The 25,314-nt window shown below is 43.1% G+C and overlaps 1 protein-coding gene and 1 long non-coding RNA gene across 8 annotated transcripts; one reads left to right on the top strand and one right to left on the bottom strand.

The window, feature by feature from the left end:
* The first annotated feature begins 779 nt into the window (after positions 1–779).
* Positions 780–23,114, top strand: LOC135385682 (centrosomal protein of 152 kDa-like). The gene is made up of 21 exons (XM_064615139.1): positions 780–1,014; positions 2,808–2,920; positions 3,176–3,267; positions 3,348–3,411; positions 3,878–4,184; positions 6,214–6,351; positions 6,413–6,552; positions 6,613–6,813; positions 7,761–7,914; positions 7,968–8,059; positions 10,125–10,213; positions 10,283–10,451; positions 11,165–11,269; positions 11,343–11,473; positions 12,807–12,935; positions 16,915–17,093; positions 20,366–20,535; positions 20,593–20,793; positions 20,972–21,229; positions 21,318–21,384; positions 22,056–23,114. Coding segments are annotated over exons 1-21 (3,249 nt in total). The 5' UTR covers positions 780–1,013; the 3' UTR covers positions 22,505–23,114.
* LOC135385685 (uncharacterized) lies at positions 21,593–25,314 on the bottom strand. 7 transcript variants are annotated; one of them, XR_010420473.1, is made up of 5 exons: positions 24,832–25,229; positions 23,921–24,103; positions 23,512–23,749; positions 23,139–23,232; positions 21,593–22,743 (listed from the first exon to the last, which is right to left on the bottom strand). It is a non-coding gene; the product is annotated as an uncharacterized LOC135385685 (long non-coding RNA). The 7 variants fall into 7 exon arrangements; XR_010420474.1 differs by lacking the exon at positions 24,832–25,229 and adding an exon at positions 25,255–25,314 and having other exon boundaries at positions 23,139–23,749; XR_010420472.1 differs by having other exon boundaries at positions 23,139–23,749; positions 24,775–25,235.

Raw genomic sequence — 25,314 nt, 5'->3', positions numbered from 1 at the left:
CGAGTGGCCACGGTTCCGACTTCCCACATATATCCGCCGTTTGTCCTGCCTGCCATTTTTTTTAATCCCCGCCTCCGCACCTTTTAATTTCTGTTGCTCCTCTTTGTTTTTCGTACACGCCGTGACGGAGAACGAACGCAACGTTTTAGTCAGAAAAAAATATATACAAAAGCTCCGACAGGACAACCCTGTCCCAGAAGCTCACTTCGAAAGGCAGTGCCATTTCCTTCCGAGAGAACAGATACTATATACTGCTTGTCTCGCGAGCATCCGAACAACAACGAAGTGAGAAATTGCTCGGTGTATTAACTCGCTATTAAGACAATGTCTGTGTTTCCTACTGGTTTTGGTTAGAGACATTCAGCTGGTACTTCGAAAGTCAAACTTCGCAGTGCTACATCGCCACCCGTTTCTCTCTTTCCCGCAATAAATTATCCGTGTAACATCCCGACAGGGATCTAGCTCGGACAATTCTTGAAACAGCCGCGACCAGATATCCTGTGGATATAGATTTCCGGATATGGACCTTGGGATCTGTTTCGAACGTCCACAGGAGAAAGTGTTCTGTCTGGGCCAACACCGGTCTCTTCCACTAGTTTCCTCGCCCCCTCACATTCTTTCCCTCCCTTCCATTCGCCTTCACCCTTCGTCGACAACGTCGACATTTTAAGCTGGCAGGCATTCATGATCACCAAAATAAAGTGTTATTGCAATCTGGCACTGGCAGGTATTTCGCTTTGCCAGTTCCGGCAACATTGTCCCGCGTCTTTCGCGCCTGGTAAAATCCAATCCAGTTGCCAGTTGCGAAGCGCGATGGCGCTTATATTTGGATGGGTGGTTTTTTTGTGCTCTTTCGGCGTATTTTGTGAGCAAAGAACTTGTATATAATGAAATGCTTTCCAGCATTAGACACCGTGTTTGCATCAGATCTGACAGAACATCTAAAAGGGACACTTGAGCTGTTCGTGGCACAGGAAACAGCTTCGTAGTCTGAGTTTACCAGCTGCCAAACGAGTAAGTCAGTTTCCAATGGTTAGTTACTGTTGTTTTCCACCCGTGCGATATGAGACATCAGTTGAGGTCAGCTGCGACCAGATCATTGCCCTTAGTACTTTGCCATGCATCACCACTAATACGCTATACTCAACATTTTTGAGCCCACATAACCAACATGGTATCCATCGCATTTCCTCACACAAACAAAGCTTTTTATCGCTTTGAAACAGGATTGCTTGACCACGGCCCCTCGATCGCTCCTCTGAGAGAGCGATCGAGGGGCCGTGGCTTGACCATATCTGCTTTCCTGTCATGGGATGTCATGTAGTACCAATACCGATTTGATGCCATCAAGTTGAAGAAACACAGGGGGGATTTGGGGGATCCCCCCCCCACACACAAACACCTCTGAAGAAACATTACAGTATTTAGGTCATTTAAATATGGAGTACACAAACATCATATGTACTTTTATCCAGAGTTCGAGGTAACTAGGTTACAAGTAACTCGTTACTGTAACTAAATTCCTTTTTTTGGCAACTTGTAACTTAACTCTGTACTTTTGCGCCGTGGTAACTTTCAGAGGAACTCGTTCCTTTTTCAGGTAACTTTGCCAAAGTAACATAAGTTAAGTTCCAAGTTACTTTTAACTCACTTTTCACTCACATCCACATATTTTCTTGCTTTCTCTCCGGTTCCTTCATTGCATTTTTTGCCATAAAACGTGGTATTCAATCAGTGACAGTATTTTATTCAGGAAGTAAGAACCGCTGCCATTGAAATGAAGCTGAACCATTGTGCGCCCACAGGGAGTAAGATGCAAAGCGTTCGAATAGAGCTCTACCAGAGGAACGTCATCATGACTTTGGCAGACAGACTGAAACCGAAACAAATCGGATGGAGAGGGCTGGGTTCCACGAACGGGCTCTTGTTCGCTGCCTCCCATTGAAAGAAAAGCAGAACCGAGGGTCGCGTCCCTTTAAGGGACCATATCGTAATCTCCTCGAGACCATGGATTTCGGGCGCGACCTTGTTCACCTCTAGCTTCGAGCGTAGTTCAATTCTACCAAATTTGTGGCGCTGTCAGACACTATGACGTCATTTGTTTACAAACAAGGAGAGGTCTATTGTTGGACATAAACGAAAACGATCTGAGCGTGTTGCACTCGTCCGCAGGCAACTCAAGGTCTAACTCAACTGCTCATGCGCGCTGCACCTGCGTAATGCTATTTTGTGTCCGAAGTAACTTGGAAGTAACTCGTTTTTTTTTTAGGTAACTCAGTAACTGCGAGTTATGTTTCAGGCAGAATAACTTCGTTATTAACTTAGTTACATTTTGCACACGGTAACTTAACTTGTAAAGAGTTCTTTTTGACGGGTAACTTCTCAATCTATGCCTTTTATCACTGTTTGAGGTTCTTCAGTAGCTGTTTTCCGTGAAGGACCTTAGACCAACCATGACTGACCATGGACCATGTGCCAATCGAGATTTTGTCACACGTTAAAGAGCAAAAATGCAAATTGTTGCAATAAATTAATCCAGAGATTAGCTACTGTAGCGACGATCACGGTCATACTTGTCTCTCAAGGAGTAGGCACGAATTATCATTTTCTTTAGGTTAGGGTAACGAGGCCAGGAAATCACGAAGTTGAAGTAACAACCTTTTGCTCTGTCTTCACAACCTAGAAGTCAAAATTAATTGAATTACTAATTTTTGTGCACACCACATGATGCTCTGTTGATTTGTTAATTATGAATATCAAAATGTATTAATGTTTGGGCAACTTGTGGTATGGTTTTGTTAACGCAGTGGACCCACCAATAAGCCTGCTGAACGGAAATAATCCGACACTGGACTTTCATATCGAACATCAGCAAGAGGCTGTAGAAGATTTAGAGGAGGTCCGAAAAAAAGAACAAGAGGTAGCATTTTGTTTATAATGTTGTAACAGTCGTAGGAAGAACTTTATGATGCGACATTTAAAAATAAGCATCGATAATGTCCTGGTTTTATGAGCAGTTCACCTATCCTGGCCTGCATTCAGGCACAGCAGCCAGTGTTAGATAGTGTTGAGAGGGGCTCATCTAAAAAGAAGAAAGAAAGAGCCATTCCAATAAATGTGCAGCTGTTGAACACCTTCACCTGAAACGTTACATAAGGTTCCTTTTTTCTTAAAGCTTGAGGAGGCTGTCGCAAATGAGTTCGATGACCTAGGGGGCTTCTCCGATGACGATGATTATGCAAGTGGACATAACACAGAGGAGTCAGGGTAATTTAGATTTGTTTTGCTGAGCTCCACCTTTTTTGGCCAGAAATGTGAATTGATAGTTGTTTTCATATTCATTACAGATACCTTCAAACACCACAAATGGGCTATGTTGGGGCTGCTTCTACACCTATTACTGAGGGGCAGGTAACAATTCTTAAACAATGTAATATGCCTTCATGTGCATCTCCACATTGAAAATCTGTAGAAAGCTTTTGTATTATTGAAATGTAATGCTAGAATGTCCGTTCGGCAGCTAGGTATGGCAGGTAGGTAGGCACCTTGACAAGTGTTATGACAGCATTGATCAACATGTCTTTTAAAATTACTTTTCCTTTGTGATGCACTAAAGTTGTGAAATAGCGATTTCTTAGTACTTTCTGGGAGACTTACCTGCAGGATAATGAGCTTTGAAGCTTTTGCTCTGCTTGTAGATGTTTGTGGGTTGACTTAGATACATCACGTGCAGCTCTTTCCTAACATGTTGTCAAGCATCATGCACTCATGCTCTAATTTGTCACAAAAATGAGAGTATCGCAAATCTTAAGCAGCCAGTACCGTAAAAAATATACATTGAAACATATGGTGCGAATGATTCATTATAATTTTGTAGAACTACCAGAACATGCCTTTTCAAGCCACTCCCGGGTATACAATGGCCATGCTCAGAAGCAACCAACACATTATGAGCAATGCTGCGGCAAATGGAGACACCGGCCACCACAATGTGAGAGATATGTTGGACGGTGCTCAAATACCAAGGGGCCATCAAGGCGCCTACATGAATGGCTATGGTCGTCACCATCCTGCTGTCTATGGTGGTGGAGGAGGAGACACTGGAAATTTTGTTGCTGGTAGCTCAAATAGCGACCACATGACCCCGCAGCAGACGGAGAGTGGAAGCTGTAGCAGTAAGACAGGTTAGTAAAGCTTTGAACTCTTTGCAGTTTTGTTTTCATGTTCAAGTTCTGTCCTTATTCGTGCTGTGTCATGTTGTGAACAGAGATCTATACCAGTGACTTTTTTTTATACCAATTTCTGTGTCTGATGGCCCACCGTATGTGATGATAACTCATTTCTAGTGTGCCCTGATAAGATATCAATCCAATTTTGTGGAATGAATGGGAATTAGGTAGAGAATTTAACGCGACAATTGATAGGGCATGAAACCGAAACAGATGTTTGGGTAGCCGGCAGCTAGGGCTGAGTTTGGGTAAGTAAATTCATACCCACACTGCACCCGCAGCCCACAGCCAGTGATGCAGGTATATCCACGTATGCAGTGCGGGTGTACCCACATTTTACCCACAACCCGCAGCGTCACTGAATTTCTGCTCACAAACAGGAAAACTGTGAAACGAATCACAAAGGAGAACGATATCATTCATAATGATGGTTAGTACTGAGTATGTCAGGCGGTGAAGTTTCGTTTTTAGAGTCTGCAGGGGAGAACGACAGACATGGTAAGGGCTTGTCCAATGTGACCACGATATTGTAAGATGATCAGCTCGTGTGTTGCCGGATAGAGTTGAGTGGAAAGAAATGAGAAAGATCTCCACAAGAGCGTACTGTTTCGCTTAAAGTAGCACAGGAGTCATTTTTAACATCCTATTTTCTTTCTGTAAAACTGTTAAGTAGGTCAGTAAAATGCACCATGAGAAGTAATTCACCCCACTGATGACATACCGTCCGCGCTCGCTGATTGGTTCAGAGAAATGTCGTCTGCTAGTCAGCTGTTCAGGGCTTTGAAGAAGCACCGCACACAGGGAAACTCCGGCGGGACAATGAAATCCTCCATGCACAGACCTTAGGGAACAGGTTTACCAACTACAAAAGGAGAAAGCCATCACACACAAAAAGAAAAAGGCATGTGCTGACCTTGACTGACCGCACTGATGTTATGGTGCCATCAGTCGTCCTTCTCCTTCTTGTTACACCCTGCTGAGCAAGTTGAGAGTGAACGACCGCGGCTGTGTTTGTGTACATTTTTTTCCTGGGCAAAAAATTGCATGCATCAAAAACTTTTGTGCTGTTCGGCAAATTGACGCATGTACTTCAATCAGATGTCTTAAACAGAAAGTATTTTGGTTGGCCCTCTGTACTCGCTTAATGGTCATTGTCGAACTTGTCAGTTTTTCAAGTGAATGCCAAAGGTGCCCTTTTGAAAGGTGAAATGACCATGTGATATGCGAGAAAGTTTACTTTTGCAGGTACAGTATTGTATTCAATGAAAACTGGGGAAAATGCCAAAATTAATTAGTATGTTAGTGTGTTAGAAAGTTAGTTTAGTGGGTGATGCGGGTTTACCTGCACTACCTGCGGACGCATTGCTGGTACACCTGAATTTTACCTGCAACCCGTTGTGACAATGAATTTTTAACCGCAAATCGTAAAACTGTGGGTATATCTGCACCCGAGCGCACTTCTACTGATACATGACTAATGAAAACGGGAGAGGCTAGAAGGCGCACATGCTCCATTTCATTTCAAATTTCTGCATTTTATGAATTCTGTTGCTAACATAGAGTATTTTGTTGCAAGCAGCAAAGACACAGAAGACAGGAAGTTTTGTGTTGTGCTTCCTGTTGTTGTATGCCTTTTTTTTTATTCCTTTCCAGAAAATCTGTGATTAATCACAAAGCTGTGTGAAGTGCGGGAAAATGCACAGTGTTGCTCTATTGGCTCCTTTCTTGTTTTGTGTAAAGTGTGCCTTCTTGGTTCATCTTATACACAGGGATCAGAAGTGTTTTTCAGTTACCTTGGAGCTACACTTTAAAAACTTTCACAAGATTAAGATTGTTTGGAGAGCTTTACACGGTACATAAGAGCGACCTAACGACTCTAAAATTGTCTGTGTCGTATTTCAATAAAAGTAGTAGCAAAGGTGACCTATTAGCAGTTACTTTTAGATCTGAATAATCAGGCTTGCTTACACAAACCCTCATACAGATCAGTATGTTCAACTTCAAGTGATGTACAAGGCTCGGATGAGGGAAGTGGAACGACTCTCCATGGAGCTCGAAAACGTGAAACAGACTGCTCAGTTGGAAATCTCATCTTTGAGGGAAGACCTAAATGCAGCAAAGGGTAACTTTTCCCAGTGGAAACAAATAACGCATTTATTTACCCTTTCTGACTTATTTTGCAGCTCAGCAAGAAAATCTTCTAGAAAGCCTTAACCAGGCTCATCAGGTGATTTCGGATAAGAGTAGTGAAAGTGCAGAGCTAACGGTCAAAGTTACCACATTGGAAAGTCAGCTCGAGATTGAGAAGAACAATTATGAGGAGGTATACAATAAGTGCCATTCAGTTTTGAGCCCTCAGAAATCATGTATGCCATACCCACAGGCAATACACAAGATGCAAGTAGCAGAGTCCACTATTAAAATGCTGCAGGAGCAGTTGTCACAACTGAATCAGTCTGACGCCTTACTGTACATAAAGAAAGACTATGAAAATGTCATACGCAACATGAAAGAAAAGAACCACGAAGAGCTGTACAGCTTGAATCAACAGATAGCACAGATGAACAAGCAACTGACCTCGAAGGCAAGTGCACAATAGAGCTAGGTGTATGAATGCTACCACATGTTATTCCTCCAAGATTATTTGTACTCTGCGTGACACATACTGTAGCACCACCAGCCTGTTCTTAGTAGTTTTATTGTTTTGGTTTCTCCACAAGTTGAAGCTTGCCCATCACACCTAGCTGTTTTTATCTTAATATTCGAGGAGTGAACAACTTTCACACAGGATAATTCAAATTATGGGCATGTATCCTTTCAAACCACTAGCGTGCCACTTGGTGGTGACTGGTGAAGTGTGATATTGCAGTACCCAGGGATATCTTCAAGGATACCTGGGGACAACTTCACTTGGTTCTGCTATTTTCCATTACCAATCCCCCAAGGCACGCAAATATAGTGGCGATGTCAGCTTTTGTTCCAGCTTTCATGAGGTTTCCTTTGCAAGTCACTCTGATCAGCTGCAATATGAGTGGCAAGAGCTACCTCCCAGTGTGTATTGAACAGGGCCAAAGGAAACATAGAGATGGTCCTAATCTGCAGCATTTAGTCAAATTTATAACCTGACTCATCTTGTGTGTAAAACTACTCCATATCATAATTAGTAGGAACGTGGAAGGGCCTGTCTTGCATTGGTTTCGGCTGTAGTTGACAAAAAAGTGGCGAGCTTTAACTGAGTAAAATTCCTGATATACCTGAATTTTAGTAAATTGTTTTCGAGAAAAGTTGTGTAGCAATATGTGGATACTTCACATGCACTTTACCGAGAAAAGTCTGTTGAACAAATAAATTTTTGTTTGGATAGTGACACATAGGTATGAATGATCTATAAGATTTGTGTGCTGTCTAAGTTGGAGAGGACATAAAGATATCCGCCTTTCATCGCAGATTAATAATGTGCGCAAAACAGGTTACAGTCTTGATACGTGCAGAACCCATGGTTGACAAAATGCACGCTTCCTATTGCCTTAGATTGAAGAAGTGCAGCGACTGAAGAAGAAGCTGGAGGAGCAGGAAAAATTGTTTGAAGCAAAGCTCTTGGAGAAATCTGACATAATCAACAGGCTTACACAGTCCTTGAACTTCAGCCAGAAGCAATGTCAAGACATCTTAGCACACAGTACTGGTAATACAAATAGTTCAAAGTAAATCTTTGTGCTTACGTTTCAAACTCTGCAGGGCCATCCAGAGCTAAGGATGATTTCCTCCAACAAATGAAGCAGCTGGAGGATGAAAGGGAGGCAGAGTGCCAGAAGATAAAATTTCTTGAGGTTATAATCAGTCACATTAGTCATTGTTACAACTGAGGTTACTCACGTATCACTTGTGGTTAACGTAGTGTGCAGATTCATATTTTATTATTTCTAAACTGCTTGTAATAACAGCTATCCTGAAAAGCCAGCATGGCAAAGGAGAAATGGAATTCATTTTACGAATGCATGCATATTTCAGGGACACAAGAAACAAAATAAAAACATTGGTTTCAGTGCTGCAAAACTAAGGATTGTCACATACAGTGTTAGCTGGAGCTGCTACCTGTCTAGCTTTCATAATAAATTAAACTGCTAATATGGGGGGTGTTCACGTCAAACCGGGACTTTTCATTTTTCGCAAAAGTAAAATGAACTTAGAGGCGAGAAATTAGTTTTATTTTTCAACGTAATTTCCAGCTGCACTAATGCACTTGTCCCAGCGTTTCACGAGGGCTTGGATGGCAGCAGTGTAGAAATCCTTACCGGCGCGTAGCAGCCATGATCGGACCGCATTCTTGACCTCATTCTTGACCTCGTCGTCGCAGCTGAAGTGGCGGCCCCCAAGCAAGGCCTTCAGTGGTGCGAAGAGATGGAAATGGCTGGGGGCGAGGTCTGGACTGTAAGGGGGATGTGGCAACAACTCCCAGCCAAGTTCCTCTAAGGTGCCTGTCGTGAGATGTGCGGTATGCGGGCGTGCATTGTCCTGTAGGAGGAGGAGGACTCCTTTGGTGATGAGGCCCGGCTTTCCGAAACTGGAGGTGTTCATGAATGATAGTGTTCAACGTTCCCACAGAAAGGTCCGTCTTTCGAGCCAGTTCGACACTTGTTATCCATCGGTTCTTGAGGATCGGGCGCTCCAAAAATGTTCTCAGGAACTCTGACACTGGGCTCTGCGCCGCCCCGGCCGGGATCGTCCTGCACTGATGTATGGCCGTCTTGGAACCGTTTGCACCACTCAAACGCTTTGCTGTGGCTATGTGTATCGTGGCCATACTGAGCCTGAAGTCTCCTGTGAATTTCAGATGACTTTACGTCTTCATTCACGAGAAACTCCATGACAATTCGCTGTTCGATGTGCACGCTCACCTCGTTGTCGGCCATCTCGTCCAGCACGTGTCCTCTGTTTTGCACAAACCTTGGACCACCACGTGGTGAACGCGGAGGCCTGTCGCGTGTGAAAATGATGAAAAAGAAGTAGCTCGATCCATTTGTACACTCAGGAGACAGAAAGTCCCGGTTTGACTTGAACACCCCTCGTATATTCCTCGCTTAGTCCTACTGCCATAAGCAATACGTAGTTTAATTCAATTTACAGGACAGGTTGCAAATGCATAGGGTTCTTCGTATTTGGGTTAAACTCGATTTTTCACGATAGTTCCCCCCCTCCCCCGAAAAAGTTTTCGAGAATTCAGGTAAAACCTAATATCTACCTGAAATCCTTGTGATCCTTCAACTTGTTCTAGGTAAACTGTCGGAAAGGTGAATCATAATATCAGCTAAGGGGGCTATTTGTGACAACCTATTTGTCCTCCTTTTATAATCTAATCCTGCAGGAGTCAAAGGCGAGCTTTTGTGGAGCTCAGGCAAGTCTTTGAATACCGCGGTTATTCACTGCCCCAGTTCCAAGCGGAAATATAAAGATTCTTGTTTCTCGTCCCAGTGTCACAGCAGTGGCTTGTTTCGTATATCTTTCGTTTCACCCGAGAATTCCCCGATGACATGCCAAACAGAGATCATAGCACCTGATTTCTCCCCGAATTCTCATGTGTAGATAGCACCCGATTCCCCCCGAATTTGAAAAATCATAAAACCCGAAAACGAAGAACCCTACATATGCATGATAACAAGTGTGCCTTGTTGCCAATGGGAATGTTCATAAGGAAACCAGAATTTACTATGTGGCATTCCCCTCAAGCTGTACAACAACTCTTAACTTTGTTTCACTTTTGCATTCCAGAAGGTGACTTGAATTTTAAGATAGTGTCCAATTTTACCTTAGTATTTGCTGAAAAATAACACTCATTATTAGCCCATTGAAATAACTCAAAAGGCTTGGGTCGTAACTAACCCCTATGTGTTTCAGGAAGAATTATTCGGCCTGCAAAAGCTTTTTGTGTCACCATCAGATAAAGACAGAAATTTGGGGTTTTTCCTGGAGGCAACTCAGAGAAGGTGAATAAAGTACCATGGTGGTTATAGAACGAAAATAATGCTGATTAGACATACGTTTCGACATTACAGTGGGTGCAGCTCTAAAATGAAGCTGGATATAAATGAAGCTGTGTTCATGATAAAAATGTGCAGACAGGAAGTGACTCGACTACAGGGAGAGTACCGGAATACGTCGCAAGCTTTGGAAGCAGCCAGCAAGGAGTTAAATGAACTCAGGAAAAAATCGAGGCTCTCTGAGGTAATGCAAGCATAAGGTATAGGAGTACAGATGTAGATGGGGATGCCAATTTGCTAGCAGGCAAGGGACTGTGCATAGAATCTATACTTTTTGGAGTTTATTTCCTTTGTTTTGGATGTTAGTTTGGATATTCTTTCTTTTCCTATCTTTCGTAGTTGAGGAGACTGAATGAACATCTCCTATTACATGCACTTCTTAACAATGTGGGTTAAAGAGGGCTTGTGGAGACAGAACAAGAAGAAAATCGCATAAACCTGAGCAAACCTCAGGCAAAGCAACAAAATTTCCATATAGAATGACCCCAGGACATCCATAGTTGGGTGCCCTCCAAAGTGACATCTTGAACATGAACATGTGTGATGTCTGAGACCAGGGCTGCCGAGAAGGGCGGGGGTTGGGGATGGAGCCCTGGGGTCTTGGCCTTTTCAGGGGCCTGCCCGACCCAAGGCCTGGCGGTTGCTGGGACCAGGTGATGCCCGGGCAGGACTCATCCCCAGGGCCCGTCATTTCTCACGCCGGCCTTGTCTGTGGTGCAAGCTATTTTGGATGTCTCTATGATGGTGATTTGTCGGGGGAAAATGCTCTCACTCTGGGTAGCCTTCTGACCAAAGATGTGCAATATCAGAGAGCCACTGTAGTGAACTAAAATTACGGACATTCACTTTAGCAATTCGTAAATTAAAGCGAATCGACACAATTTATTCTTGAACTAGGACGAGGTAGCTCGACTTCAGGAAAAGCTGCAAGGGCGTGATGGGTCAGAAACCGAGTCTCAGTTTCAGGACTTGAAGCATGACGAACTTGTCAGGCAAATAAAGGTAGTGTTATTCTTTCGCATTTTATCGAGTTCATGCTGTCCTGGGGAATAAATGAGATTTGTTTCACCTTCAGGTGCTTGAACAGAAAATTAGAGATATGGATGACTCCTACCAGAAAGCAAAGCGAGATGAAGCCAGCCTGAGAGCAGAGAGGGAGTCACTACTGTATACGTGTGCTGCTGAAAAGGCACAAGCGGTTGACATGTAAGGCAATCTTTTCAGGTCATAGGAAGTCTCCTGTATATTGAGGAAAATTTTTGTGTTGTCAGTGAAAAAGGAGGATATTTTATAGACCAAGAATAGGTGTGAATCACCTATTTATACTTGGACTACACTTTTTGGATATTGTTTTCTGATAGGCAGGCTAAGTTGTTGCAAAAAGAAAAAAAAATGTAAAATTCATATTTAACTACTTTGTAATAAAGGATAAGTAGAGCCTGAAGTTTTCGGGGAATATTTTTTTCTAAATTCGGGGGGTAAAAATCGGGTAAATAAACACGTGCTCTAAATTCATGCGATCTCGGGTGGAAAAACTTCCAGTATGCTAAATTCGGGGAGAAATTTGGCTCAGCTACTCAAACTAACTGTACTGGCTTGCTACAAATGGTGATGTAACTGCATTTGCTGTCAAACAAGTTAGTGTGCGTTCCTACAGACGTCTCAGTGAGGGCAATTAGCCGGATAAAAAATCTGATTTCACCCTAAAGAGGCAACCTTCAATTCGGGGTGCAAATTCGGGAAAGATTCGGTTTAAACCCTAAAACTTCGGGCTCTAAGGATAATGGAACATATGTACAGGACATGAGCAAGCTGATATAGGCTAATTGTGGGCAACATCTCCCTGAATCTTCAGAACAAAGAGGAGACAAGACAAAATGAATTGGACGAGGCTGGACTGAGACTTGTTTTGTCTCGTGCCCTGACATGGTAGTGATTACATCAGAATATCAACATCGTTGATTCTTGATATTGGCTAATTGCACTATTAAATTTGTGTTGTTGCATGCAAAATTATATGCAAAAATTGCATTAATAAATTTTGAGCACCATGCAATAGGAACTACAAGAGCATGGCACACTGCCATTCTGACGCACAGATCTAGGCTTTCAGCTTAAGTGAGGTCACCACATATACTGCCAGCAACATGTCATGTTGCAGACATGCATACCTAGCAATTGAGCAACACCTAAAAAGGAAAGTGTTTCTAACAAGTGGCTTATTTTCCATTTCATGCTATCTGTTTACGCCCAAAATTTACACTATTTATTGCATGTTAGCTATCTATCACAGAGCTTCTGACCCCTTCTCTTTCTCTTCTTTACCTTCCTTTCTCCAATTTAACTGTTCTAGCCAGAAGAACTCATCATGTATCCCAAGAACTTCATTTCAATCTTTAAAAGGTCTAAGGAAGGCTGTCTGACATATATCTCGTGTTCTTTGATGTGAAGAGCCTTCGATTGGCTGCTCTCTATGAAACTAGATCAGCTCGCTTTGCAAATTAGATTATCTGATTTTGTTATCATCTTTATCCTCTAGATGCAAGGACTCTATTCTAGAAATGCATCATGCTGCCATGAAGAGGCTAAGGGAAGAACTCCTTTCTTTGTCGGAACAGGAGAAGCTCCATCTTGCTCAGGAATATGAGACAAGAATTAAGGATATGACGTAAGGAAATACTGCAGGCATGATGCCTCTGGGACACGTGCTCTATGGCGTCCAATGGCTAAGGACACGTTTACACTGGCCAACTTTTGGCACCAACTCGAACGAACGCTCTTATGACTAACTTCGAGACTGTGAAATATCCGTGTTCACACGTACCAACTCGGTAGCTCCACCCACAAACATCTTTACGGCAATCGAAGGGTGTGAGTTCGAATCCAACTGATGGTGCCTTTTCTTCAACTGCCATTATTCAAACCTAAATCAGTTTATTTTAGGGGTGTGCGAATCCGAATATTTTAAGTCGAATCGAATATCGAATCGAATGGGAGAAGAAATTTCGAATACCGAATCGAATATCGAATATTCGTGCAAAATTTACACTATGTGACTTTCGCACTAAAAGTTTCCATTTTGTAGCCCATGCCTTTAGTGTAATTTTTCTGGCATTAACTGTCACAAGAGAGACATCCAATTATTCTGTTTAAAGCCCCTACTCTTAGTTTTACATGAGAGTGCTTCCTGCTTTTCAGGTGAGCTTACACTTACTGGAGTAGTTACCTTCATTTCAAAATTTTATGTCAGGCAGTAGCATGTTATACGGATGAGGCTGTAATTGTTTCAGATAACCACAATTTCTGAAACAAACGAATTGGCATCCTGCCTCAGCTTTGCCAGGAACACCCTTTAGTTCCTTTGCTCTCGCCCGAGGAAGTTGCACTGCTGAAATTTTGGTCATAAAGGACACCTTTAAGACACCCTTCTTGTTCGTGGGCTGTAGTCATTTTTCAAGAGCCCTAACTTTTTAAAGGCAACCTCATAGACATCAAATCAAAGTCCCTCGTCGGCACCGCTAAACTGCATGTGGGAGGGGCGCCACCCCTTCCACAGACGATGTCCACAAAACTAAGTTTGGATAACGTTATCTTAAACTAAACACCGTCCCGTCTGTGTTGGTCCTGCAGCGAGGGCAATTTCGTAAAGCAGGCTTCACCTCATGCACGGAAGCATCAGGTGAAGCCCGCTTTCGGGTTGTGTCCTTTTACATTCGTGGAATAGTCGAATATTCGAAAAATCGAATATTGGATATTCGATTCGCGAATCGAATAGTTCGAGCGTTTGATATTCGATTCGAATTCGAGAACTCGAATATTCGCACACCCCTAGTTTATTTTGCCAAAAGATCATCACTATCTTCAAAAAATGCCTATTGATATGTTTGTGGCATTTGTGAAAAAAAAAAAGAAAAACGAAAAATATTGCCGAGCTGCGCCTGCAGGATTTGAACTCATGCCAGGTATGTAGTACGGCACGAACGAAATCACATCACGCCATTGGGAGTACCACGGAAATGCTCCCCTCGTTGATTGGATAGAACGCCACCACCTCTCTGAAGTTTTCTCTCGGCGACTGATTCGGAGCAACTTGAGTTTGTCGTGGTTGGTGGTGAAAGCCGACTCGGACGAACTCCGAAGCTGGTCATGGTTGGTGTAGAAAGTTGGTGTGGGTGAACACAGCCTAAGCGACAAAAAAGGGGGTTGATAAAATAAGTAGGGGGTGTGCGAATCCGAATAGCGAATTGAATGGGGGAAAAAATGCCGAATACCAAATCGAATATCGAATATTCATGCAAATTTTACAATACGTGCCGTTTGCACTAAAAGTTTGCAATTTGTAGCCCGTGGCTTTAGTGTAATTTTTCTGCCATTAATTGTCACAAGCGAGACATTTCTACTCAATTTTACGTGATACATTTACATGATGCCCCTGGGCTGCAGGCATTATCTAAGAGTCTGAACTTTTTCGAGGCAGCCTCCCAGATACCAAATCAAAATTATCCGCCGCCACTGCTAAAATGCACGTGGGAGGGCCGCTGCCTCATTCTCAGGGGAAGTATACACAATTCACTTGGGCTAACATTGTCTCACGCTAAACAACGATGGTCCGCCTGTGTTGGTCCTGCAGCACTAGCGATTTCGTAAAGCCGGCTTCACCTCATGCGGGGAAGCATCAGGTGAAGCCCACTTTTGGGTTGGTGTCGTACATATTCATGGAATACAGTCGAACTCCTTTAAAGCGAACACCTTTTTAACAAAAATACCACTACAGCAAATTTTTTTGCGGCCCCGCTGGAGCCCTATACGTCCAATAATGGACATCCTCTTTAACGAAAATACCTTTACTGCAAATTTTTTTTTTGCTGTCCCCTGAGTTTCGTTGTAAAGGAGTTTGACTGTAGTCGAATATTCGGAAAACCGAATATTAGATATTCGATTCGCGAATCGAATGCTTGGAGTGATTGATATTCGATTCGAATTCGAGAACTCTAATGTTCGCACACTCCTAAAAATAAACCAATGTAGTGTCGTTCACATGAATCGAGCACACGCCTCTCAGTTACTGGTTATTTGTGCTGTTATGGACACATGTTTCCCCCTGAACTTATGAAGGGCATGTTGAGACAGGAAATGTATGTACCCTCTCCTGCTCATTGGTGAGAAGGCATGTTGTCGTGATATTACACAGTGAAACCTCTCTAGTATGGACATCCACAGGACCAGGGTTCTTGTCCTCTGAAGGGAGGTGCCCGAGAGGAGAGAATAAGAGCACTGAAGCTTGCCAGGAGAAATCCAGCTGTCTGCAATAGGGGAGTGTCTGTTACGGGAGGTTACAGGTTACAGTGCTGTGTTGTACAGTGCTGGACAAAAGTTAACGAACACGCTCCGGCGCATTCCTTCCTCAGAGCGTCACTCTAGCAGCAAATGGTACTGTACAGACTCGCAAATAGAGGTGACTGGATTACCTAGGCCCATGTCTCCAAGTCCATCCGGTCCCATTCACTTCTAGCGTGTCACTTTGGGGAAGGAATGCGCCGGAGCGTGTTCTGTAAACTTTTGTCCGGCAACTGCACATGGGAGATTACAGGGAGGTTACATTTTGAGAGAGTTCACTTGATTGCAGTTTTACTGAATTTTGGTTCACTAAGCTGCCCTTGGAGTGCCGAAGGAATAGTGCACTATCATCAAAGAGACAGTTCACTTTCCAAGCATCAGTTTGTAGCGCATTGCATGTAGTGCATTTCCAAATTTGTTGAATCACTGCTTCACTTTATGCCCATTTGTGTGCATAACTTATTGTCGACATTATAAAGCGTTGGAATCCACACTATTTCAAGTTCCCGTGCAGAGAGACTTATGTGCGACATCTGTGTGATGACATAAGGACGTTCTCGCGGCAACACGCCTGTTCGGCTTACTGTGTGTGCTGTTTTCATGTGGCCTCATGTGGCGAATGATGTGGTCACTCCTGCAATGGAATTGTTCGCATCCCATTCCGGATAATGCCTAAGAAGGATATGTGGGAGAGGACACTCACATGTGACCATCCTAGCGGAGTGTCATGTGAGCTGATGAGTAGATTCTCTGCTTGCTCCTCCCTGTGGGTGCAGGCCCACTGCCAGCTGGTGAGACAGGATGTAGCCTGACAGCCTGAAGTTTTAGGGTTTAACCTGTTTTTTTCCCCGTATTTGCATCCTGAATTGAAGGTTGCCTCTTTAGGGTGAAACCCGATTTTTACCCTGCAAATTGCCCTCACTGAGCCGTCTGTAGCAATGCACACCAACTTGTTTGGCAGCAAACACAGTTACATCACCATTTGTACTGAACCAGTTCAGTTAGTTTGAGTAACTGAGCCCGATTTCTTCCCGAATTTAGCGTACTGGAAGTTTTTCCACCCGAATTTGCAAGAATTTAGAGCACAGGTTTATTTACCCGATTTTTACTCCCCGAATTTAGAAAAAAAATAGTTCCCGAAAACTTCAGGCTATAGATATGAATAACTTGGGAAATGTGGTGATTTCAAGAAAAGGGGTTCATGGGAGAGTTGTTTGAAGTCAAATGCTCCTGCGAGGAATATTTATGTTAATTACTGTGGGCAATTGAACCAATGTAACATGAATTCACTGTAACTCTTTCTGTTCTAGACACAACTACGATTCTGTGATGCAAACCATAGAAGACGTCAAAGAATTGTACATTCGCTCGTGTGAAGAGAAGCGCTCTCTGGAAGAAAGAATAAAATTGCTGACGACTGAAAAAGAAGACGCAGTGAGAAACACAGAGGAGAGGATGCGTAACGAATTCACAGACGCTCTTCAGAGAGGTGGGTTCTTCTGATGTTTTGCTAACAACATTAACATGCTATTATGGGATGAATTGTCAGTAGTAGGCGCTAGAGCACTGCATAGGCTCACCCTAAAAGTCCTAAAAGGGCTGGGGTTTGACTTTATGGGCCCAGGGTCCATGCAATGCGTGTCCTACATCGGGCATGAGTCTGTGTCACCCCTCTGCACTGGGCCGGGTAGCCCAGAAATTTCGCGGGCTCCGGCAGGGCTGGCCCTGGGCCGAGAAACCTAGAAAATATTCGGGCTTGGCCCGGACCTGTATGGTGTATGGTGCCGGCAGGCCAAGCGGGTAAATCAAAGGTAGACTGGGCTCGGGCTGGGTCTGGGCCCAAGAATGCGGCCCGTGCAGTGTTCTAGTAGGGCCACACAGCTTAAGAACATTTGGAAGTTAACCTAAAAGGCTCAATTAAAGGGGCACTAAACAGCTCGATGAACATTCTCCAATTACAGTCGACCCCCGTTTATCCGGATGGTGCCGTTCCCGGCGAAATCGTCCGGATACCGGGGCATCCGGACAAATGAAACGACCGAATAGAGACGACCTACAGAGCAAGGTTGAATTAAAACACAGAAATCTCGTCAATGACAGCTGTTACATAATAGTGTAGGCACTCGATTCCTGCAAACTTTTGCTAATTGCATAGAGTTGAGCCACGCTGTTGCGCTGTTCGAAGAATGTCAGTGCGGTCGCAAAGTGTCAATGTTTGAGCCTTGTTTCTCACTGGCGTCATCGGCACCGTCTTGCTGCACATGATAGGAGGCAACAGCAGCAATCACACCGTCATCAGTCATAGCTGCACACGCGCCATCATCCTTATCAACGTCAACGTAGTCAGAAACCGCAGCATCATCTACGGCAGACGCAGTGAGCCTCTGCATCAGGAATCGCAGCTCAACGGGCCGTAAGCAGCAGGCCCTCGGGTTGGAGTTTTCCCCTCTAGAACCGGACAGTTCCTCGAGATATTTCCAAATGACTCGATTGGTCAACGTGCCCCAACGCACACCAATAGAAAAGGGGGTCATCGTGCACGGTTGTCTCCCCTACGGAGGAATGTAGGTCCCTGACGTGTGACGGGAATAACCCCGAAACAGCGAAAAGGGTGACGAAGTGGGGTCAGCGTCTCCTCTTACTCACGGTAGTCCGGATAACTGAAGCTGGATTACAAGAATTTTCGACTTTCGTTCCCTTGAATTCTTGTCCGAGTCCGGAAGCTGAAGTCCGGATAAACGAGAACAAAATACATGGAGGAAAATCCGTTCCCGCGCCTTTTGTCCGGATACCGCGGGATCCGGATAAATGAAGTCCGGATAAGCGGGGGTCGACTGTATTATGCTCCATGAAAGAACGTGGCTCGCGATATCCAAATATGAAATCCATTTACTTCTAGCGAGCGTCTTTACCACGAAACAGTGCCATTCAAAGAGCATAATCCGTGTGAGTCTCTCCTTCATCCTTGGAACGGGCTCACGTCACAATGTTCCAATGTATAGCAACACCACATTCCAGGTGCTGGAGGTGGGGGAGATTTCGCTCCCCTAGCCAGTGACAGGCTTCACTGAGGCAAGCTGCATTTCGCGAAGGAACCGGTTTCGGAAACATCGTGGTGACCTCGCGGAGCAATACAGCACTGAAAACATAGTGCACACATGAAATGGAACATTGCAGGCTTTCGGTACATTTGGTCTGGCTACCTTGGGATGTTTATTGGAAAGATGTTTACAATCGACCTCACTTCCAGATATTGCAATAAAATTAATTTATAAGCGTCCCGCATTTTGAATGGTTGATGGTGCGAGACGTCAAAATTACGTGTGGCTATTGTCGCCAGGGCATCACAGGGTGGGGCATGAGCGCGAAAGAGTGCAATGAATATTCGGTCGGTTTGGAGTCATTATTTACTTTTTTGCAACAACAATTTTTGGAAAACATTCACCATTGCCAACGAATCACACTGCATTAGAAGAAAGTGCACCTTGTATACCTGTTTATTGCCCCTTTAAGTATAGGCTTAATTTCAGTCCTAAACTTCAGTCAACATGATAAAAGATGCTAGTTGGAGTCCCCTACTCTCAACATTACTGCTAGATTTGTCTACTCTCAGTATGGATATGGTAGAAGTGTTACTGAAAGGAAAGCTATGTTGGGAGGGGATGTGTTCCCTGTACATAGTATCTGCGACATAGATATTTATACAGTGCCTGTGTGTCTTCTAGAATTGACAATTCAAAGAAAGTTTGCGAATATGATTGCTGAACAAATGTCTTTAAATAGTCTTTCTTCTCCAGGATCATATTACAGCGGAACAGTTTGTCAAACAAAGCTGTCTGCGAATCGAATGCTAATTTGTTTTATGCTATTTGTGTTGTAAATTTGTTTACATACATCCATACATATTAGTGTCCATTAACGTCACATATTTGCAACATGTTTTCTGTATTTTTTTTAATAAACCCATCTCTCCCTAATCTCGATATCATAATACATAAATAAGTGAAATAAAACATCATGTCTTCAATGCACTAATGCTTTGTAGTTCTGCCCCAAGTTCTGAACATATCAGAGCTTACGAGTGTTGACACTCAATGGTGTTTTGAAGACTAGCTCACTAGTTATGTGTCAGTAGGGAGTAATAGGGACCTACGTTTAGAGCCTGAAGTTTTCGGGAAATTTTTTTTTTCCCAATTTGGGGAGTAAAAATTGGGGAAATCAACATGTGTTCTAAATTCATGTGAATTCGGGTGGAAAAACTTCGAGTATGATAAATTCGGGGAGAAATTAGGCTTTATTACTCAAACACACTGTACTGGTTTGGTACAAAGGGTGATGTAATTGCGTTTGCTGCCAAACAAGCTAGTGTGCATTCCTAGAGACGTTTCAGTGAGGGCAATTTGCGGATAAAAATCAGGTTTCACCCTAAAGAGGCAACCTTCAATTCGAGGAGCAAATTCGGGAAAGAAACGGGTTAAACCCTAAAACTTCAGGCTCTACGTTCAAGGTAAGCAGGGTGTAACAGATTACATAGTCTTTAATGTGCATATACACCAACCCATGGCTACCAACCGAAATTTTCAAAAGTTGTTGACTAAGCCAAAATGTTGCCAAATGTGGCCACATTTTTATGGACATAGCAAATGTTGTAAAAAAATATATAAATAATTTGTGGGTGGTTAGAACATTGTACCACCTGCATACTGAAATGGGCTGTTGACTTGCCCTTGACAAGCCTTAATATGAACCTCTTTAAAACAGTGCGACCAATGTGGGAAACTGAGATGATGAAGACTGTTGAAGAGCAGCTACAGCAGGATATCAAAAAGATGAGAGAACAATGGGCTGCAGAGAAAGAAGCAGAGATAACTGAACGGATATCTGCAGCTGAAGCAGAGATTCAGAAAAAGCTACATGAACAGTATACTCAGGTAAATTATTTTCTCGTTACTCTTCAACAGCTTATTTTCCGTTTCAATATCACTCAGGCATTGCAGCAAGAAAGGGATAAACTCTGTGTGGCAAACAATGGTCCTGTGAAGCAGCCAGGACTAGATCTAGAACAGGGTGGTGGAAGGAATGAGCAAGACAGACTTCACTGTGCTGTGCTAGAGCTGGAGATGACATGGAAGAAGAAAATGGAATCATTAGAGCAGGAGTCAAAACGGGAACAGCTGAGACTGAATGAAGTAAAACTTCCCTGCTTCCACAAATTATTCTAGAGCTCATATCAGATACTGGGTAGATACGGACACTAATAGACTGATGGATGCAACATAAAAAAAAAGAAAAGGAAAGAATCTGACTCTCTGGTACTGTTGGGCCTGGTACTTCTAAGCAGGTTATGCTCTTTTTTTTTGTTTTTAGCAACTTGAGGAATGCAAGAAGGAACTCAACATATCAAGAGCAGAGCATGCTGAAAAAGTAACAGCATTCAACGAGAGGGAAACAATGCTCAAGAATAAGCTAATCAAATTCCAGAAGAAACTCAAGATAGTAGAAAAGCAGCATAATGATGAGCTGATATCTTCGGAGAAAATTCATGCTGAAAAGCTTGCATCACTTGAGAGTCAGTTGAGGCAGCTCTCTGAGCGATGTTCAGAAAATGCTGTCAGGCAACATCAGGTACACTATGCCATCTATTTATTTGATATTAGTCACCATCAAACTGATAGAGGAAGGTTAAAAGTGTGTGAAAATGCACTACTTTCAGGTGTGTCAAGCACAGGTATTGGATAGGTGGACTGGATGGTTCCAAAGCTGCCTTAACAGTATTTATGGTTTGTATACAACAAAGTTTTTATGCATACTTTTTATTTGTGTGTGTGCAGCCAGTAGTATGCAACTATTTTCTGTGTCTTTCTCACTTTCTCCTTGTTCATAATACATTAAAGCCCTGCTCCAGGATGTTTGTAGTAATACCTCTTCCACACAGCATTGTTTCATTTAAATTTAGTGAAAGAAAGATTGAGTCTGCAGAACGTCACAACCAACTTTTAAGTAAACCTCAATTTTATTAGACTCCCAAACACAGGCTATGAAACATGCATTATGCACATATTCTTAAAAACTAATTCAGCATGCAAAAAACTACCATGGAGCAAGTGCACACATCAATACACATGAATGTGTTGCATTGGTTTGTCTAACATAGGGTAATTATTTTAGCCTCACATGTCAGGTACGTGAGAGTTTTGAAGCTCCCCCAGAAACAAGATAACTCTTCACTGAAACCAATTTCAGCTTTGCAATTTTGTGTGCCTATATTCTCCTTAGTCATTACCTTTTTTCATTTTTTACTTATACATCATAGTTCCTGAAACACTATAAAACATCAGATGCACAGGACTTAGTTTTTGGTTTAACAATAAGGGCTGCCTAAGCCATGTACATATATATACACTACATTATATCTAAACTTCTGACAAACCATTTCCACTTTCACTATTAGGAGATGTCTGTGCGTATGCAGAGAAGGTGCAGAGTACAAGAGATGCAGAAGTACATGAAGCTCTAAAGAACTACCATAAATTCCTCTTGAGCAAAGTGAATTTCAGCTGCAGCACTACAACAAACCACTTGACCAATGGTAAGCCATACAGGGCCCAAGCACAAGCTGGTGGTGTGTTTCAGTTTCCACTCTCGAAGACTGCTCAGGATAAGCTACATGCAAGCGGTATGAAGCGGACACGGTGTGAGCGCCCAGACAGACAAAGCGATACTCGCTGCTCGAACAAGACAAGCCTACGGCCACTGCATCATAGCAGCAAAAGCGCAACTGACTTGTCTTCCATTCCAAACTCCTGTGCCAAGTTAACACACAAGCTTCATGAACTAAACCTGTCAGACGTTTCTGATGGAAGTGTATTCCATTTGCCGCCAAGTGCTGCCGTGGTGTAACTGAGAGTATGAGGACATGTCTTTACATGGTCTTGTGTTTACTCATGAATGTGTGAGTGTGGTACTCATGTTAAATTTTGCTGCTGAGTCCATGGATGTGTCCATCTATAGTGGTCTTTCAGCTGGTACTTGTAACCTGTAGTTTGAGCAGTCAGAAAGTAAACTGAACTGTTTTGGCCATCAGGAAAATATTGCACCAAAGTGTCCAAGACGTGGTAGTTGGTGTTATCATCACATACCTATATCAATGCAAAAGGGAGACAGACAAGAAAAGGCATGAACAGCACAACGCTGCAAACTAGCAAATTTATTACAAAAACATGTGCCGAAATATCCCCTTATACTGTTTACGCAGCTACCTCGGCGTTGTCCTGTACATGTCGTTTTTGCACAGATACAGTTACATCGGGAAAATATTGCAACTCCCATTATTGACAATGGTATGAAATCTGCATCCATTCTAAAAGTCCCATCAAGGCATACCTGACTGATCACTTTTCACACCATTAAAGTTAACTTATATGATGCAGTGATTAAGTAATAAGTGTGCAAATTGAATACAAAATCTGTTGAGACCTGGTGTGAGTGAAATAAAAGTGGCTGAGCTCTATATTACTAGCAGATGTGTACTTACAACAGTTCCGATAATTTAATATGGTGCCTGGAATTTGGTAGACTTGTCCTGTTACAGTAAGCTTCCTGTATTGCAAGCAACTATATTCTGAAAACTGGTCAAGAAAATAGTGATGGACGTAATTACCGCAGAAATTGAATTCAAAGTACAGTCAAACTCCTTTATAGCGAACACCTTTTTAACGAAAATACCAGTACAGCAAATTTTTTTTGCGGTCCCGCTGGAGCCTATAGGTCCAATAATAGACATCCTTTTTAACGAAAATACCTTTACTGCGAATTTTTTTTGCTGTCCCCTGAGTTTCGTTGTAAAGGAGTTTGACTGTATACCGCAAAGACGACCGGATGCAACGGTGGTGGAGAGCAGTACCAACCTTGTGATCTGCCTGCGACCTCGCGCTGACGCTACAGGGTCCGTGCTCGCTGATTGGTTCAGAGAAATGTCTGCTACTCGGCTGTTCGGGGCTCTGAAAGAGCATTGCTTTTGGCTCGATCATGATTCGGCCGCTCCTTCTATCCCCATTTCTCCTGAGGAATTGGCAAAACTGGTTTGCGGTGGCAAGGATACAGGGAGCAGACCCCCACTGACCAGTGAACCAGAACACGTGGACTCTGTAACGTAATCGGTGACATGGCGTCATGCTTCTCCTCCTCGTTATACCCGGAGTGGCGAGTTAAGGGTGAATGCGCCGAGCTATGTATATGTGAGCTTTTTCTGAGAAACAAATTGCACACATCAACACCTTTCGTGCTATTTCGTTGCTAAAACCCCTGAAAACTAACTTGGCAAAGTGCCAATTCAGCCACCAATATGGGCACTTGAGAACAGTGGGCACTGTACATTCAGCATGGCTGCTCCACACCTTGTGTTCATCTAGACTGTGAGAAGTGCTCCTTTTTTTATTCTCCAACTGAAAATCTGCTTTTCCACCAGATATCACCTGATTTCATGCTGTTTTATAGCTCCTGAAAGAGATAAAACCAGATTTTTACCCTCTAAATGACATACTCACACCACATGTTTACATGATGCTTTGGCATTAATTTGAGACATGCACAGGCTAATTATTTTGCACAAGCTTTGACGATAGCCAAGTGCTCGAATCACTTATTATTGTGATGTTCATTTAGGATGCCACAGAAAACATAATTCATATTGCAGGTCCACTATTCCACTGTTCCCTGCAAGTCACTGTTCCATCTATTTGCAGTTACATATATGGAGCAATGCTCTTACATTGTATTCTAACATTATTACCTAATACTTTAAAGATGCAGTTTTCATACAAAAAATTTATGTACGTAATGTATCCTTCAAATGCTTGTACTAAGTCCATCTGAACGAGGTTGATTCACACACACACACACACACACACAATCGCATATTTGCTATGTGCCATAATTGGCGCAGGATTTGACATGCACATCTCCTTGAATTTATTAAAACGGATGTTTCTTTGCCCTGCCTGAAAGTGCGTGATTCGGCTCGTTGGTTGTTGGTACACATCGTAAAAGAGTGCAGAGAGTGCCTGTCCGTGTGTATGTGTATGTATGCAGGTGTTCGTTGTCCAGTCTACTTTTTGCACCCTTTTACGATATGTGTACCAATTTAATTTCTTATAAGTGAGAACTCTCACCGAGGCCAGTGAAACGAACTTTCACATTGTCATCTGCCGAGCCGCAGAAACATTTACCTCAGTCAAGCCTAAGGTCCTTGTCACTTGTAAAATGTAGGTGTTTGAACATGTCGTCATTTCGCTCTGCTGCCTTATCTTATACTGTAGTCATCGGCATCTCGTGAGGGGTTTGAAACTGAGGCACTGCGGGCTGTAGTAGTACGCTTCTAAGGGCACAATGTGTACATTCACAGAAGAACGAGAAAAACGAGCAGTCGGATTGCCACAGTTGGCAATACATGGCGTACACACCCCCGTGAACCCCATTTACCGCATTCTTACTACGTGCCGCTTGACACGTACAGCCCTATAAACAGTCACTACAGCATGATTTTTATTTTGGAAGCTACGAGGCTGCTATATTCTGCAGAAGTCATACGAACTGAATTTGTCAGGCAGAAAAATGTTATCTATTTCACGCAAGCAGATGACAGTACTCACGTGCTAATATTTACATACGGGTGTGCTAGGGTGCTAGCGTCAACTTCCGGTGCCACATCC

This window comes from Ornithodoros turicata, chromosome 2 (genome assembly GCF_037126465.1).
Source record: "Ornithodoros turicata isolate Travis chromosome 2, ASM3712646v1, whole genome shotgun sequence".
Lineage (NCBI taxonomy): Eukaryota > Metazoa > Arthropoda > Arachnida > Ixodida > Argasidae > Ornithodoros > Ornithodoros turicata.
Note: the sequence above shows the minus strand (reverse complement) of the source record. Positions and strands in the feature narration are given on the sequence as shown.

What these genes read in the sequence shown, in the direction of transcription:
- LOC135385682 (XM_064615139.1), top strand. An exon ending in AGACCTAAATGCAGCAAAGG is followed by an intron (nt 6,352 to 6,412) that starts GTAACTTTTCCC and finishes CTTATTTTGCAG; the next exon opens with CTCAGCAAGAAAATCTTCTA. An exon ending in ACAAGAATTAAGGATATGAC is followed by an intron (nt 12,936 to 16,914) that starts GTAAGGAAATAC and finishes TTTCTGTTCTAG; the next exon opens with ACACAACTACGATTCTGTGA.